Here is a 16,390-nt window from a genome sequence, read left to right as displayed (position 1 = left end):
GTGAAATCGAGGTTATCGCCAAAGCCCATGCTATCCTTCTCGGTTTTGTCAATCTATGCTCTATGCACCAAGACAGCAATTTCAGGCAACGAGAAGCAGAGGTCGACGATTTCTCGTCGGGCTTTACCAGGGGCGCGTGTTTAGCTCGGCATCCTCGACTGTCCGGACACCCCTCGCCCGGGGGACTGACTGGCCTCCTGGGCAACCACGCATCCAACTCCAGTTTGCACTGCTCTCGACTCTTAGAGCGGACTGAAACTCTCGGAAGAGAAAGCAGCTAGCATTAGATCAAATCAACTCTCCAGTCAAGCCGTCGATGTTCCAATTGATCCTGTTGCAACTCTTAAAAAAGAAAGAAAGAAAGAAAGAAAACACCTAACGAAGAGAAATCTTTAACGACAGAATTAGATAGCTTTAGTTAAAAGAAGTTTCCACAAGTAACCAGCAACCTGCCCGCCAAAATTCTGTTGCGGACATGAGCTCTTCTTTCCCCGCCCGCCGTGTCCTGCTTGCCCGCCCACCTGCCAGCCTTACCGACCCGCCTCCGATCCGTTGAACGCCCAGAGAGACCGATCCAAGGTCCATGCATGTAATTACCCTCAAAAGGCCAACCATCGCCCCAACCCCTCAAAAATCTCCCTTTCCCCTTCCCTCCTCATCCATGCGCTGAATCTCTCCAACCCCCGGCAACGAACAGCAGCCTCTCGACACCCGGCCTGTTACAGGGGGATAACCATCCCCCCCCCCCACAAAACATCCACCACATCTTATCCATACACAAAGAAATAAAAAAAAAACCTCCCTCACACCCCCGGTAGAGAATCAAGTTATGGGCCCCACCACCCTCTCTTTCCCGTCACTTCCTCTTCAGTTTGTCTTCCTCTTCCTTGGCAAGCCCTGCGCCCGGCGCAAGGCGACGTCACCCTCGGCCAGCCAGCGGCTCGCCTTGACGAGCTGGATGACGTTGACGACCTGCTTGAAGGCCATGACGGGGAAGCTGACGCCGGCGAGGACCCAGGGCCAGAAGCTGTCCATCTTGTTGGCGCGGGCGAGCTCGAGGGCGCCGGCGCTGTGCGGGTTCGCAAAGAGCTGCCGGAGCAGCGACGAGTCGACCTGCGCGCCCCGGTTGATCGCCTCGGCCGCGTGGTCCGGCACGGTCTGGAGGAGGGACGGGGAGAGCAGGGGCGACGAGAAGGAGAGCAGGTACAGCGCGATGAAGAAGGCTTCGTTGAGGGTGCAGGCGACGAAGAGGACCGTCTAGAAGGGAGGGAGAGAGAAAGAGTGAGAAAAAAAACAGGGTTCGAGATTAGCGCTTGTGTTGCCGCCGGCAAGATCCCCAACATGCCCGGGGTAGAAGAGATGAAAGGGGAAAAAGGGGGGTGCAGATATTATATTATTGGCACGTACCTTGTTGGTGTAGTACAGCGACAGGATGCGACTCCGCGACTTGTCGACGTTCTTGTGGCTGGTTTCGCTACCGCCCATGGCCAGGGTCGCGTACATGTGCATGTAGTGGCTGGCGAAGTCGAGGGCGATCAGGCCCTGGAAGACGATGGCCCAGCGGGGGAAGGCCGAGGACAGGAAGACCAGCAGGCAGGATGTCGTGCACCGGTCCGTCACCATGTCCAGGACGGCGCCGAAGCGGGTCGACTGCTCGAAGTATCGCGCCGCGTAGCCGTCGAGGGCGTCGAGGAGGCACGACACGCTGTAGAGAAGCGAGCAGGTGCGCGGGTGCAGCGGCATGTAATAGAGCGAGGCGACGGCGAGGATGATGCGGGAGTAGCCTATGCGCGGGGCGGAAATTGGGGGAGGCGAAACTTGTTAGCGTCGAGATTCCAACCCAACAAAAAACCAATCGTCCATTCACCACATGGCAGTGCGCACCGATGAGGTTGGGCCACAGAAGGAATATGTTCTCGCGCGGGCCCTCGACGGTGCTTTTCGCGTTCGCGGCAATGTTGGCGCTTCCATTGCCATTGGCGATCGGCGCAGTGCCGTTGTTGCTGTCGTCCTGTTGCGCCTTGGTCTCGGAGGCGGCGGCCGTGGCCTGACGACGGTTCTTGGATCCAGCCATGATTGCTGTTTGGTCGGATGGCACCCGCAAAATACAGCAATCTGGGTCGTTACCGTCCTGGCCGGTTGTCGAAATCGATAACGTCTGCGCGGGTGTGTCTCTGGCGATGGGAGAACCGAGCAATCCGGATGGCGCGGAAATGCGTGTTCGGGGCGAGAGGTGTGGACCGAAGCAGGGGGAACAGGGGGGAAAGCAGGGGCAGGGTTGAACGGGCTCCTTGCAGATCGAGTTCGCAACGCCGGGAGCGCTCTCGGTGTTCGTCCGTTGGATGATTCGATGACAAAGGGTGGATTGGTTGGGCTATCGGACTCGAGATTCAGACACGATGTGTACGGCAGCCAAAACCCCTTTGGATAGGATAATAAGCGTGATCTAGTGACGATGGTGGCCTGCATCGACCCGAAATTTTGGCATTCCAATCAGGGCCTGGCGAGATAGCGCGTCGCAGGGGTTGCGATAAGCGCGCCTGATTAGGCAGGGCGTAGTTATCTGAACGGAGGGTTTGTAATTACCTTACCGCGCACTCCGAGCGCACAAGTTGACCTTCTGTGATGCTTGCCGTGTACTGCGTAGTTAATCCGTGCATGCACTAATGCTGGAAGAGGCGTAGCAGCAGTGCCCATCGGTTTCGCGTTAGCATCCACAGTAGCCAAGAAGTAGAGCCAAGACGGGTCTCAACCGACTTGGTAATCTACGAATGTCCACAGATACGCGAGCCCTTACCGGTCACGTCGCACGCTGTTTGTCTGATGCGCGTGACGTCTGTTGAAGACGCCCAGATTCAAGTCGATAGAGCATCCCGCGGCTTGCTGCGGTTTGCATCCGATATGGCTGTCCACACGGAGCTTGCACAACTTAAAGCAAGCACTAACCATCAGCGATAAGCAAGCCACAGGTATATTAGAGTGTACTAGTAGTATATATGTACTGTATAGTATAGTATATATATGCACTAGATAAGCCGGACTGCCAGTGCTTGCGCGGCAGCAAGTGGGAAACATTGCCTATCCGTTATTTGTACGCATCGGACTCACCAGGGCCGCGGCACCCGATGGCACTGTTGGCGGATGTGGCTCTTGTTGCTTCTTGATGCAGCTCCCTCGCGTCTGGAAAGGGGGGCCGTCGTCGCCTGCGCGGAGAAACTACCCACTTCCTGCCTGTCATTGATCGTGGCGGCTGCTCTGCTGCATGAAGCTCAAGTCATCTGCATCGATCTACGTGCAAGTATGTACATACATAGGTAGTTATAGGTACACGCACTTCTACCTGGTAGTTATGCATTCATGCGTCATCCAGACTCACGGGACTTCCGTCCCAGGATGTGTAAGTACGAAGTCGCACACCACGAGTTGACACTGCAAACCTGCGGAGGTGGAACCGTTGGATGTGCTTTAGTTAACGTTATTAGGGTCCGGATCTTGCTTCCCGCATCAATGTACCACGGAGCCCGCCTTAGGGGATCTTTTGACGAAAAGGGAACGATGTTCATAGGGTAACGACATGTGTGGACTCCCATGCTGGCTTTTAATACGGCAACCCTCGTAAAGAGACTCGCTGCGGCACCGCATCTCGGATAGCGGACATGGTGATCTCCGACGGCTGGGGGCGATGCAGATGCAACTCCGGTCCCTTTCCTTCCTCTTGACCGCTCAAGTTCAGCCAACGCTAGCTCAACCCCCCGTCACTAGTGTAGGTTGCAACTATTCTGCGTATAACTGCTTCTACGCTCACTCCACAATACCGCTGGTGCCTTTGTGAAAACCCCAGTGCATTAGTTACCCACGGAAGTATCAGAAGGACTTACACGAACGGACCACAGCCGGCTCCTTTCTTTCTTTCTTTTTAAGTTCGATGGAGGTTCCTCGTATAAGGGATGATAAGACGCTGCAAGTGCGAGTTCCCTTATGAAGTGGATGTATTACGTAGTATACAGCAGTGCGCCACAGGAACGGAGTAGTATACGGAGTACCGAGTTCAGCAGTTTATAAAATGCGCGCGCCGAGGCATGTCTGTGTGCCTCGACCCCACGAAGACCAGGGCTTCAAAAATAAAATTGTATGTATTGTAATCCGTACACTAACGTTACATATAGTACCTCCGTAGGACCCTGCGCAGGCAAGGGTTCTTCTGGCCCAGCGGTACTTGCGCCGACTGGACGATAATAATTGGCGCAGGGAGACGGCAGACCGGGAGCCAACAATTCTTTTACGCAATTGGTCACAGCGCATCCGTTGAACTACTTGCAGGGTAGAAGGTCACATGATTCGGGCGGGGGGATAACTAGTTAACTACTGCGTGTAAGCGAACATGTGCCGTTTATGTACAGTCCCAGAGTATGATGTACGGATATCCTCGTCTCCTTTGCTGCTCGTCGACCCAGCGCGGTCACGCCGCGGTCGTCCCATAGTACGCAGTAGTTAGTTAATTCCGTACAGAGTACTAGTACAGCTAATTCGGGGCTTTGCCAAGACCCCATCGACTACAATGGCTAGTGTACACTAGAATGGCCTCTTGTCCGCTGTTGCGTTGTCGCCGCTCCGCGCGCCTGTTGTGGAGGCGAGAACCAGACTAGCCACAAGTCTGGCCCGACCCAGCGGCACGCGATTCCGTATTCGTAGATGTGCAAGCAATGATGATCAACTTACGAGTTCTCGCCGGGTCGGTCAATTTCTCTTGCTGCGTGCGCATTATTACTATAGTGCAGAGCCTCCTTCCTTTTCCTTACCGCTCGCACCAAAAAGCAATAACTAATAATCAACGGAAGACGCCGTTGGCGGTAACAGCAGGTGCCGTTTGCTGCTGCTCGGTCCTTTTCCCGAAAGTACCCTGCGTTCCTGGCCTCGACCTCCGCCTGCGGGGCTCTGGGCATTGTCAAACTTTCGCAGTTTTGCACCCACAGCGATTCGAGCGGGACCCGCTTCGCCAACGCAGATCAGGAGAGGTAAAAGTCTCCCCTGTCCTTTCTGCCGGAGCACCCTCCGTCCGTCGGTTGCTTGTTGTCGTTGTTGTTGTTGTTGTTGTGTGTGTGTGTGTATACAGTACTGTAGGTACATAGTGCCCACCCCAGGGCATTTCCCCAATCCGCGATTGCGCATAGGCGTCATCTGTACCTGCGTTACGTCCGGATAACACTACGCAGTACGGAGTAGTCGGTGCTACTACGCCCGCAAGTTCAAGTCTACGCTACGGTGTGGCTAAGGTGCTCAAGGGCATAAGTTACACGCACCCCGGACGAGCTTCTCGCACCTCGACCCTTTGCCGTGGCGTCACTGGTCCGACAAGTCATCATCCACCATCGCTTGGGCAGGCCTGCATCCCCCGTGGGTCGCATCCAAGCCGCCGGTAAATACCGACCGACACACACACACACACACACACACACACACACACGCACCCTGTCTAGCGCGACGCTACAAAAGAGACCGGCAGGCACTCCTCGCGACCGCTTGTTCTGGCCATCCCGTCTCTCGCCTCTGCAGCTATCGCCTGCCTCATCTCTGCGGCCTGATAACTTTTGTTACCTCTGCTTCCCCCCGACGAGACGGTCTCGCCGACCAGGACCCGAGATGGCGAACCGGCATCCTACTCTATCCAAGTCCTTCGCCGAGCGGGCGAAGACGGCTAGCCACCCGCTCACCCGCTACCTCTTTCGGCTCATGGACCTCAAGGCCTCGAACCTGTGCCTGAGCGCCGACGTGTCCACCGCGCGCGAGCTTCTGACGCTGGCCGACCGGGTCGGCCCTTCGATCGTCGTGCTCAAGACGCACTACGACCTGATCTCGGGCTGGGACTACAACCCGCAAACCGGCACCGGCGCGAAGCTGGCCGCCCTGGCGAGGAAGCATGGCTTCCTCATCTTTGAGGACCGCAAGTTTGTCGACATTGGCAAGACGGTGCAGATGCAGTACACGGCTGGCACTGCGCGCATAATAGAGTGGGCGCACATCACCAACGCCAACATCGACGCCGGCAAGGACATGGTGCGCGCCATGGCCGAGGCCGCCGCCAAGTGGAAGGAACGCATCAACTACGAGGTCAAGACGTCCGTCACGGTGGGCACGCCCGTCTCGGACCAGTTTGACGATGCGGAGGAGCAAGCGCAATGGCCGCAGCACCAGCAGCAGCAGCAGCAGCAGCAGCAGCAGCAGCAGTACCAGCAACAGCGAGATGAAAAAGGTGGGCCCCGCAGGCTCGGCACTCGGGAGGAGCAGCACCAACAGGACAACGGAGAAGGTGACGGCCGGAAAGGGAGCATTGTCTCGATCACTACGGTGACGCAGTCATTTGAGCCCGCTCACTCCCCACGCCTGTCCAAGAGCAACGAGCTGGGCGACGACGCCGTCTTCCCCGGCATCGAGGAGGCCCCCGTCGACCGCGGCCTGCTCCTGCTCGCCCAGATGTCGTCCAAGGGCTGCCTCATGACCAAGGAGTACACCCAGGCCTGCGTCGAGGCGGCGCGCGAGCATAAGGATTTCGTCATGGGCTTCGTCTCTCAGGAGTCGCTCAACTCGGCCCCCGACGACACTTTCATCCACATGACCCCCGGATGCAAGCTCCCCCCGCCAGGCGAGGAGGAAGAGACCGGCCAGATCGAGGGCGATGGCCTCGGCCAGCAGTACAACTCGCCGAGCAAGTTGATCAGCATTTGCGGCACCGACATTGTCATCGTAGGCCGTGGCATCATCGCCGCCGCCGACCCGCCCTCCGAGGCTGAGAGGTACAGGAGAAAAGCCTGGAAGGCCTATCTGGCGCGTCTGGCGTGATTTGGGGGGGAGGGGAGGGGTCGCCTTGGTCAGTCTTGTGCGTGTCCTGCAGCGGATTCGTCACCGGGGCAGCGCCCAAAAGAGAGAGCAGGAGGGGGAAAAAATAAAAAAAAAAAAAATAAAAAAGGGTTAAGTTATTGAAAAAAGTGTTGTGAGCTCTCTGGCAAAGAAATATGTTTTTTTTTTCCCGCTCTTTTCTCTTCTCTTCTTCTCATTTCCGTCCTCGTTTCAACCCTGGGGAGAGAAGCTTACTAAAGGGCGCGACTATTCAGGGCGTTTTCGGGCCTCGCACATAGACTTGAAGCCGGATATCTGTTGTGTAATGCTGGAGGAGGGCTTTAATCCGTATGTGTACTGTACAGCGCGTTGCATCTGGATACAGGTTTACACTACGGACGTACTGTACTTGTACCCAACAGCAGGCTTAGTAGTGAGTAGTTAGTGAATGTACAGTACATACAGTACCAATCCCGGTTCCGCCCAGGTACAGTACAGATCCGTTTGGCCCCGAGGCGCACCGGGTCACTCAAAGGAGCCGGCGATAACGGAAAAGAAAAGGCTACTACTCCATATACCTCCGTACGTACAAGTAAAGACAGCCAGCCAAGGCCCGGACCTAAGAACGTCCCCACGGCCCTCCCAAGGCCGCGGGCGGGTATGGCCAGTGCCGTTGCGTAGTCTAAAGGCAAAAAGCTTGGCGGCAAGGGACCGTTGGCTAAGTCCCCTCGCTGATTCCTAGTGTAGTTAGTGTAGGGAAGACACTAGTGTAAGGGCGTGGTGCCCGATTACCAATCCTCTATCGCACGACATCATCAGAGCCATCGACTTGCGATGGGCTAGCGCACCGGGCACACTGCGCGATCGATCGATCCGAAAGAACGTTGTCATTCTCGCAGCGCGCGCGAGCTGCCCCGCCGAGGCCCCGGCCGCCCCGCTCGCCCTGTTCGAAGCATTCCGCACGCAGGCATCTCATCTCCGACAGCTCGCCAAGTTGTCGCCCACAACGACATGCAAATGCACATGCACATGCACAGCCAAGCCCACCTCCCGCAACACTCATCCATGTCAGCAACGAGTGTCGAGGACGTGGCGCCGGGCGCCGGCTTGGAGTGGGCGCCTGTTTCGGCTTCTAAGGAGCAACAGACCCGGCCGCCACCCCGCAAACGGAGGAGGATTGTCATTTCGTGCGCCGAGTGCCACCGTCGAAAGCAAAAGGTGCTGCCCGCTCGCTTCCCTGGCTCTGGTTTACACTTTTGGGATTACAAGTTCATACGGAGACTGACCGACACCTTCCAGTGCGACCGCAAGTTTCCCTGCACAAACTGCGTTTCGCGCCACAAGGACAGTGCGTGCCGGTACGAGACGGGTGCCCCGACTGCCAAACAACATGGGAGGCGAGCAGTCACGGGCATGACGGCCGCCCCTAGCGACATGGCCGGGAAGCAAGAGCTAAGCCAGGAGCGCACTACCACGACAGCAGCAGCGGCAACCTTTGGCTACTCCCACACCAGCGCCAACACCCTCGGCTTCCTCCACCACATTGAATCAACAACCAGTGCCACCTCCGCCAACCCAGACGACGACGATGACGACGACGAAGACGACGACGATGACGACGACGAAGACGACGACGACGACGACAACAACAACAACAACAACAGCAACAGCAACAGCAACAACAGCAACGATAATAATGCCGCCGACGTGACGGCGATCATCGCCGAGCTGCACAACCCCCTCACCAGAACTAGCACGACCACGACGGCCAACTCTTCAGACTTGACGACAACGACGACCGCGACGACGACGACGACAAACACCACAAACAACACCCCAACACTCACCCCGGCCGAGAGAGCCACCCGCGACCGCTACAAGACGCTGATCCGCCAGCTCCCCGGCCGCTGCGCCATCGAGAAGCTGTCGGCCCTCTACTTTGCCGAGTTCAACACGCACTACGCCATGCTCGACCGCGACGTGTTCGACGCCCAGCTGGCGGCCTGGTACCGGCTGCCCTTCAGCCTGCTCTCGAGCGGGCCCGGCCCGGCCGCGCTGAGCCGGGAGATGCGCGCGTTCCCGGCCGTCGTCTTCCAGGTCTGCGCCGTCGCCCTGCTCGTCCTCGAGGACGAGGACCCGCTCGACTCGGGCCGCGGCGGCCGCGGCCGCGGCGGCGACACCGCGTGGTTCTCGGGCCTCAAGTACGCCGGCGGCATGACCTTTGAGGACCTGGCCCGCGAGTACAGCGACTGCGGCGTCGAGCTGCTCACCGTCCTGGGCAAGCGCGACATGTCCCTCAACACGGTCCTGGCCGGCTGGATGAGGGCGAGCTGGCTGAAGTATGTCGGCTTGGTCACCGAGTCGGTACGTTTTGTTTTTCTGTTCTTCTCTCACTCCCCCCCCTCCCCCAAAATCCCTTCTCTCCTTTACTCTCTCTGTTTTCCGTTCTTCTGTTCCTTTCTCTTCTCATTGTCATTTCTTGTTTGTTTGGCCATCCTTTGTCGTCGTACATTGTTGTCCAATGGCAGGCTGGCTCACGTCGAGACGACACAGTGGCATGCGGTCGGCTCGGCGGTCCGCGACGCCCAGGAGATCGGCTTGCACCGGGACAGCTTGGATCCCAAACCGGCGAGCAACGACGCCGAGGCGGTGCTGGAGAACCAGTGGGAAGTCCAACGCCGCAGGAAGGCGTGGATGACGCTTGTCCAGTGGGACATACACATGGCGTCTGTCCTGGGTCGCCCGACCACCACCGACCTCAGGATGGCCACCCCCTCGCTAGCCGTGGACGCGCCGGTGCCCAAGGACCGCTCCAAGACACCCGTGTTGCCAAGAGGGGAGAATGACACGCCCACGCCGGTGACGAGGACTATCTGGGCATATCACGTCACGCGTCCGCTGAAGGAGATACTGGAACTGGAGAAGGAAGGACCCTGTCCGAAGGACTTCAGCAGGGTCGACCGCTTGCACGACGAGCTGTTGGATCTCGAGGCCAGGACGCCGGCATTCTTCAGGTTGGAGAACCCCGATACCCGGTTCGACGCACTGCCCGAGTGCGCCTGGCTTCCCCTGGCAAGGGTGGTCTTTCCGCAGCTGATCTCGTTCGAGCTGATGGCGCTGCACCGACCGTACATCTTCACGAGGCCGAAGAGCAGGACGGAAGCGCTGAAGGCGAGCCTCGATATGCTGGACGCGCAGCGGTTGCACTTCCAGTCTCTCAGGCCGCAAATGTACAAGACGTAGGTCTCCCTCCGACCTCTCCCAAAGCTACGCCGGCGTGCGACTTGCTGACCCGCCTTGGCAGTTTCTCCGTGTTTTTCGGAACCTTTGACGCCATCGTGCTCATGGCTTCCATATACATCCTCTTTCCCAAGGAGCACCCCGACATGGTGCCGCGGGCAGTTCAGCACTTCCACTGGGCCGTCGAGCGCTTCGAGGCCATGTCGACCCGCAACTCGCTGGCGAAATCGGCCCTGGGCGTGCTCCATGCCATCTACGTGCGGATGACGAAGGCGTTGGGGCTATCCAAACTGGCCGCCAAGGGGATGCTGCTCCCGGGGTCTGCGTCCGACCCCAACTTCCAGGCGAACGGAAGCACCAACAGCAGCATAGCGTCATCTAGTGGGTTCAGTCCCCGCGCGACAACGAGTTACAACCCATCCCCGTCTACGGGGTCCGGGACGGCCATGAGTTCGACAGCCATGTCTACGCCCGGGCACGACTTCTCCCCCCCTCAGCACTCGGGCTTAAACGGCAACACTCAACAAACCAGCGCCGCGGAGCTGACTACGACGACAACTCCGTCCGACCCCGCTACCGGCTTCAGCTTCAACTGGGATCCGGATCCGGACTTGTTCACGGTCAACCCGTCCTCCAACGACAACCCGTTCGAGTGGAACCCGCCAAGCGACTTCGACTGGTCCAGTCTGCAGCCCATCTATGCCACCAGCGACCTGGTCTACCACAACCTGACCAGGACCGTTCCCGGGGCCCCCGGCGGCGGCGACGGCGGGCAAAACGGGGTCGGCTGGGACTACCAGGCCCAACAGGGCACGTACGATGGGGGAGGAGGAGGAGGAGGAGGCACGGGTCTCCAATGCAACGGCCCAGACATGACGGCGGGAGGCGGGGGAGGAATGGGCATGGGGACGGCGCCGGCACCCGACGGCGGAGGGGCGACCCTCCCGTATTGTCAGTTCAGAGGCGATTTCGGGGACGATAGCGTATGGAACCTGCTGAATCAGTATTCCCCATTTTGATCAGAACTGAAATCCCTGGGCGTCAGGGACGGGCGAGACGGGAATGAGTAGTAGTCATTGATACAGAATAATATTAGAACGCATCACTCCCGGTAAACAAGGTTGTTGCGTTGATGTTTGTACGTGGGTCTTACGATGTGTATCAAGGTTAGGCAGGGCTGTGTGTTTCTTCGAGTGTTTCGGTAGCCGCGGGAGGGAAGCAAGCATCACACGAGACATATTATGGTTCCAAATACGACCACGGGTTTCACTTCACTTCACGTCATACACTTGTCGCTGCTTTTCGTGACTGATATTTACTTTCCCGAGCTTGCTTTGACGAACCACTGACTTACTAACTAACGCTCACTGCTATGCATCACCCTTCTGCCTTTCTGCTTGCTTGCTTGCGATTTCAGTTGTAATTATTAAGGTACCACCCACCAATGTGAACCTGGAATGGAGGTCTCAACATCGATGCCATCGCAGTAGCTAACGACGCAAGAAGGGGGAGAACAAACACACACACACACAAAAAAAAAAAAAAAAAAAAAAAAAAGAAAAAAGAAAAGATAACAAAGGCCGGCTGCACTTGACAAAAGACAATCAATGGTTGGTAGAGAAGTCACGAGCAAGGTTATATGGGCTACCGACGAGCCGTCTTCTTCTTGGGGCGACCTCTCGACCGCGCGGTAGTCGGCTTCTCCGCTTGCCCGGACCGAGCCGACGGCGTGTCCGACGCGGCGGCCCGCCTCTGCGCCCTCGTCGACCGGTCCGTCTTGGGCCGGCCGGCGGGTTGCTGTCCCGCCGGAGCCCGGGCGGCGCGTTGGCGGCTCTGACGTGCCTGCGGTGGGGGGGCGGGCGCCGGCGCCGGCGCCGGCGGGTTGGCCTTGTTCATGGCGGCGATCCTGGCGCTGCGCCGGACGGGCTGCGCGGGCTGCTCGTCGTTCCGCTGACGCGGGCGCCGGCGGGGCTGCTGCTGCTGCTGCTGCGGAGCGGCCTGGGCGGGCTCCGGAACCTCCGGCGCGGCATCGTCCGCGGCCGGGGGAGTGGGCGGAGCGCGTGGAAGCGGGTGGCTGGAGAAGAGCCCCGTCCCCGAGGGCACGGTCTGGTCGCCGGATGGGAAGTGCCGCGGCGAGGGCGCGCGAGGCGGGGGCGGAGGCGTAGGAGGCCGGATGGCCTCGAGCGCATCGACCTCGGAGGGCGTGAACTCGAGATCCATGGTCTCGAGCGGCGTCAGATCCTCGGGTTCTGGGGAAGGGCTCTCGTGCCTCCACTTCCAGCCCGGCACGACCTCACTGTCTGGAGCTCCCCACTCATCCTTCCAATCACCTCGGCTTTTCCACCGCTCGATGACGGGCTTCGCCATCGAGTCCAGGTAATGCCGTGCTTTTTGAGGAGGGATGCGGTTGAATCGCTGAAGCTCCTCCACATAATCAGTCTGGTACACGGCCCAGGGCCGAGACATGATAAACGATTCGGCTTGGGAGGCGGAAGCGTCATCTGGGAGACGCGAGCGCGGCATTACTGGCGCGTGCTCGCCGCGTTGCAAATCTCGGCGCAGTTCTAGAGCACGGGTGATGGGGTGCTTCGGGTTTGTCGCGGTCGCGGTAGCGGACGGAGTCCACTCGGCGGCGGCGTCACCGTGCTGCCACCACCATTTCCACTTGGACGCGTCGTCGTTGGGATTCGTGCTGTTGCGTCGGCCGGGAATTCCCCATTGGGGATTCCACACGCCGAGCTTCCGCCAGCGGCGTTTGATGTTGCGCCGGACAATGATGTTGACACGCTCATCGCCGGGCCGTCCTACGAAATCGAGGAACTTTTTGGCATCGTCGTTGGCAGGCTGGAGCTTCCACCAGAGGCTCCGTACCCGCTTCTCTTCCACGCGAGCCTCCTGACGATAGCGGTGGCCTGGCTCGTACACTTTGGCGTAGTACCAGAGCTTGATCGCGACCATATCTCTCTCGGTATCGTCGAGGGGAGGGTTCAGCACGTCGGCGAACTCTTCCAGCACGGCGTTTCCATCGACGCCCAACGGCAGCTCGTTTTCGTAATACTCATCGTCCTCAGTGGACGAGACGTAGGGAGGCGGCTCGTCGCGGTCGAAGCGGTTGACAGCGAGCTCTCGCAGGCGGTCGTCTGCGGCAAGACGCGCCAGCTCCGGCAAAGCTTCATTCCGCAGCGCATTGTGGATTTGTGCTTCATCGAACAACGGAGGCGGCATTGTGGTTGTTGTTTCCTGGGATGGCCGCCGCGATCAAAAACACGGTTCGATCCGTGGCGTATACCAAAACTCGATTTTCTGGCTGCATTGCACAAATTATGCGGTAGTTATGGGCGTGTTTGGTCGCTGTTGCTTGTTGATCGTCTCCCAGCTCGACTGATTGGTCGGGCCGGCGACAATGGAACGCTGCACAAGCTTATGTAACATTACTGACCCGATCACGCGTGATGGGAGTGTAGCCGCGCGGAGAGTTGCTGTTTTCTTGCCAGGAAGCGCTCAATGCAACACATGGCCGGGCCCGCTTAGCGCCCGCCCGGACCACCCCATGCGAGGGTGATGGTAGTGCGCTCGCCTGGCAGCGTATTCTAGCCGTTATCATCCCGAGCCGCCCAAAGGAACGTTGGTCAGGCCAACACGCAAACCACCATACCTGGCACCGCATCAGTTTGCGCCCAACCATGCCTTTCTGCAATTTCGCCTGCCACACGTTTCGCGAGGAGACAATGAAACCCAATCAATATGCGCTGCTGGGCACCCTTCAGGGTGACCAACAGAAACGAACATTGCATGGCAACAGAGAGCGCGCCAAAGGTTTAAAAAAGAACTCGAGCTCCGGAGTATATCTATCGCCTATGTAGATACATGCAATGCCAACCTCACTCCAAGTCTTTGATTTTGAACTCGCCAAGATATAGGTTGCTGGGCATTGTGTCTCTGCCATGGCCCGGAACGTCAACTCAAGCACGCTCTTCCACTTGGTGCCGGACAACGACGCGGCCCGCGAGGCGCTCCTTCACCCCGACAATAGCCGTTTCGTGTCCAACACCCACACAGAGTTACAGGGACTCGAGGTCGGATTTCACGTCCCATCCGTGCCTAAGGGCCGCGTTATCACGAGGGTCGGTCGGGATGCCGACCTGATACTCCGTGGTCGCACCGTGTCGGCCGTCCACGTCGCCTTCGAGATCCACCCCGAGACGCTCGTGGTCCTGCTATCGGTCCGGTCCAAGCATTCGTCATCAGTTACCATCAGCAGTGATTTTAGCGAAGCCAAGCAGAAAATTCAAGGGGATTGCGTTCTCGTCTACGGAACTAGCTATCGGATTTCCATCGTCTCCTACAACTTCCTCCTGATATGGCGAGACTTGGGATCAGTAGAAGCCCTACGGCAGCTCGCGATCGAGGGCTACCAAATCTCTCTTCAGCGTATCCAAACCATCCGCTCGCGGGACCTCCCAACCGACGGCGACAGCTCGGAGCTCCACTCCTGGCACAACACGCGCCTGCACACCGCCCGGCGCATTCTGTTTCGCGAGGCCGAGGGGGCGCCTCGTGAACTTATCGGAGAGGGCACTTTCGGCGCCGTGTACCGAGCTGTCGATCTCGAATCCGGGAACCCCTTTGCTGTGAAGGTGGTCAAGTTGCATGCTTACGGGGCTCGATATGTCGAGCAAGCACGAGCCGCCGTCCACCGAGAGATGAAGACTCTGGAGTATCTCAAACACGTACGTCTCCCGGAGTACTTGCACACGCCCATACTCCGCGGTGGGGTTATTTGCTAACAGCAGGCGGGGACAGAAACACATCGTCGAATGTCTGGGCACTGCCAAGTTCGACAGCAACCAGCCCGAGATCTTTATGCCGCTACGGCCGGGCAATCTCAGGGTGCTCGCACAGAACAAGGACAGGCGCTGCACCGACGACAGCCTCTGCATGCAGGTTCTCGAGCAGATGCTGAGCGCCCTCGATTACCTGGCCGATCGCGGTTACTGCCACCGGGACATCAAGCCCGAGAACATTCTGTACTACGAGCACGCCGAGCAAGGCACATATACCTTCCAACTCGCAGACTTTGGTCTCGCCAATCACCAGGCGAATGCCGTCACCGTGTGCGGCACCACATTCTACCAAGCTCCCGAGCTCCTCCGCGACTACGGCCCTGCCGGGATCCAGAGCCCAAAGATGGACATCTGGTCTCTCTTTTGCACCATCCTCGATGTGCACCCCAAGTTCAACTTCCCCCCCTGGAACGCCAAGTCCTACCACGACGTTCTGGTGGCGGTCCGGGCTGCCGTGCCTCTGATCCCCAAGCTGGCCGACATGGCGCGAGAGGACCCCGCCCAGCGCGCCTCGGCCGCCCAGCTGCTGGTGGCTCACTTTGGGGGCAGGGGGCTGACGACGCGGAAGTCGGCAATCCCGCCGCTCCCCTCGCAGCCGCCGGCCTATCGAGGACAGGCGCCGCCGGCAAACCTCGGCGGTCCGCCGGCTGCCAACGCTCGCTCCCCGTCACCCCGCCCGCCGCCGCAGAAGGCACCCAAGGCGCCGCCGCTGATCGTATACGACTCGCGCCACCGTCGTCAGCGGGGGAAGGAGCCGGCCGTCGGGCCATCCAACCTCTTCGAGGTCGCCCGCGCGCAAAATCCCCGGCCGCCGCAGCCGATGATGATGATGGCGCCACGCCAGGACGGCGGCGTCAGGAAATCGAGGGCCGTACCTGCCGGGTCGCCCATCCAGTCGCAACGGATGGTGGATGCGCTCGATACCGAATTGTTGAGCGCGGCATATGCGGGGAGGGCGTAGGAGGAATAAGATAATACCCATGATAGGGCGCATGGCGGACCGCGAGCAGGATCTCCCGGTAGGCATGTTTGTTACGGGTGCGGGTGCTGCACTGTTTTTGCGATGATATTCTTTGATGTTGTTTGTTTTTATGGGTTTGCTGGTTGTTTTGGGCTAATATTATCCTTGTTGGCAAAGTAGGCGGTTTTTTTTTTTTTTTTTTTTTTTTTTTGCTTGCGGTTTGCTATCCTCGTCTCTCAGATTGCCAGTTTGTCATCTCTTTCCGTCTTGTCCTGTCCTTTATGTTCTCGTGGTTTTCTCCCTCTGTTAGCTAGGTAGCCGAGTATTGCTTAATGGCAAAGTAGATAGGTATTATTCTATACTCCCGCCGCCCCTTTGGTTTGACATCCTCGTCGCGCTAGACCGTTTGTTCTCGCCCGGGGCATGCTTGTTAGAACACCAAACCCCCTGATGCAGTATGTGTCTACAGACGCGTCTATCATATAAGGTTAGATAAGATAACTGCCCTATG

General features: G+C 58.5%; 5 protein-coding genes across 5 annotated transcripts; 3 read left to right on the top strand and 2 right to left on the bottom strand.

Annotated features, from left to right (window-relative positions):
* Window positions 1-741: 741 nt before the first annotated feature.
* Window positions 742-2,232, bottom strand: P884DRAFT_57228 (CDP-alcohol phosphatidyltransferase-domain-containing protein). The gene is made up of 3 exons (XM_069445969.1): window positions 1,885-2,232; window positions 1,408-1,784; window positions 742-1,257 (listed from the first exon to the last, which is right to left on the bottom strand). The coding sequence occupies exons 1-3, from the start codon at window positions 2,072-2,074 to the stop codon at window positions 868-870; spliced, it is 957 nt and encodes a 318-aa protein (XP_069295449.1). The 5' UTR covers window positions 2,075-2,232; the 3' UTR covers window positions 742-867.
* A 3,408-nt stretch (window positions 2,233-5,640) lies between these two features.
* Window positions 5,641-6,837, top strand: P884DRAFT_271546 (Orotidine 5'-phosphate decarboxylase domain-containing protein; the record flags this gene model as incomplete). The annotated part of the gene is made up of 1 exon (XM_069442444.1): window positions 5,641-6,837. The coding sequence occupies one exon, from the start codon at window positions 5,641-5,643 to the stop codon at window positions 6,835-6,837; it is 1,197 nt and encodes a 398-aa protein (XP_069295448.1).
* Window positions 6,838-7,899: 1,062 nt separating this feature from the next.
* Window positions 7,900-11,093, top strand: P884DRAFT_206214 (uncharacterized protein; the record flags this gene model as incomplete). Its single annotated transcript, XM_069438704.1, has 4 exons — window positions 7,900-8,052; window positions 8,134-9,198; window positions 9,388-10,073; window positions 10,139-11,093. 4 exons carry the CDS (start codon window positions 7,900-7,902, stop codon window positions 11,091-11,093), a joined length of 2,859 nt encoding a protein of 952 aa, XP_069295447.1.
* A 625-nt stretch (window positions 11,094-11,718) lies between these two features.
* P884DRAFT_331324 (uncharacterized protein) lies at window positions 11,719-13,441 on the bottom strand (the record flags this gene model as incomplete). Its single annotated transcript, XM_069445722.1, has 1 exon — window positions 11,719-13,441. The coding sequence occupies exon 1, from the start codon at window positions 13,297-13,299 to the stop codon at window positions 11,719-11,721; it is 1,581 nt and encodes a 526-aa protein (XP_069295446.1). The 5' UTR covers window positions 13,300-13,441.
* Window positions 13,442-14,018: 577 nt separating this feature from the next.
* Window positions 14,019-15,879, top strand: P884DRAFT_206595 (kinase-like domain-containing protein; the record flags this gene model as incomplete). Its single annotated transcript, XM_069438729.1, has 2 exons — window positions 14,019-14,804; window positions 14,878-15,879. The coding sequence occupies 2 exons, from the start codon at window positions 14,019-14,021 to the stop codon at window positions 15,877-15,879; spliced, it is 1,788 nt and encodes a 595-aa protein (XP_069295445.1).
* Between the last annotated feature and the right edge of the window lie 511 nt (window positions 15,880-16,390).

Source organism: Thermothelomyces heterothallicus, assembly GCF_042370625.1.
Source record: "Thermothelomyces heterothallicus CBS 202.75 unplaced genomic scaffold P884_scaffold_21, whole genome shotgun sequence".
Taxonomy (NCBI): domain Eukaryota; kingdom Fungi; phylum Ascomycota; class Sordariomycetes; order Sordariales; family Chaetomiaceae; genus Thermothelomyces; species Thermothelomyces heterothallicus.
Note: the sequence above shows the minus strand (reverse complement) of the source record. Positions and strands in the feature narration are given on the sequence as shown.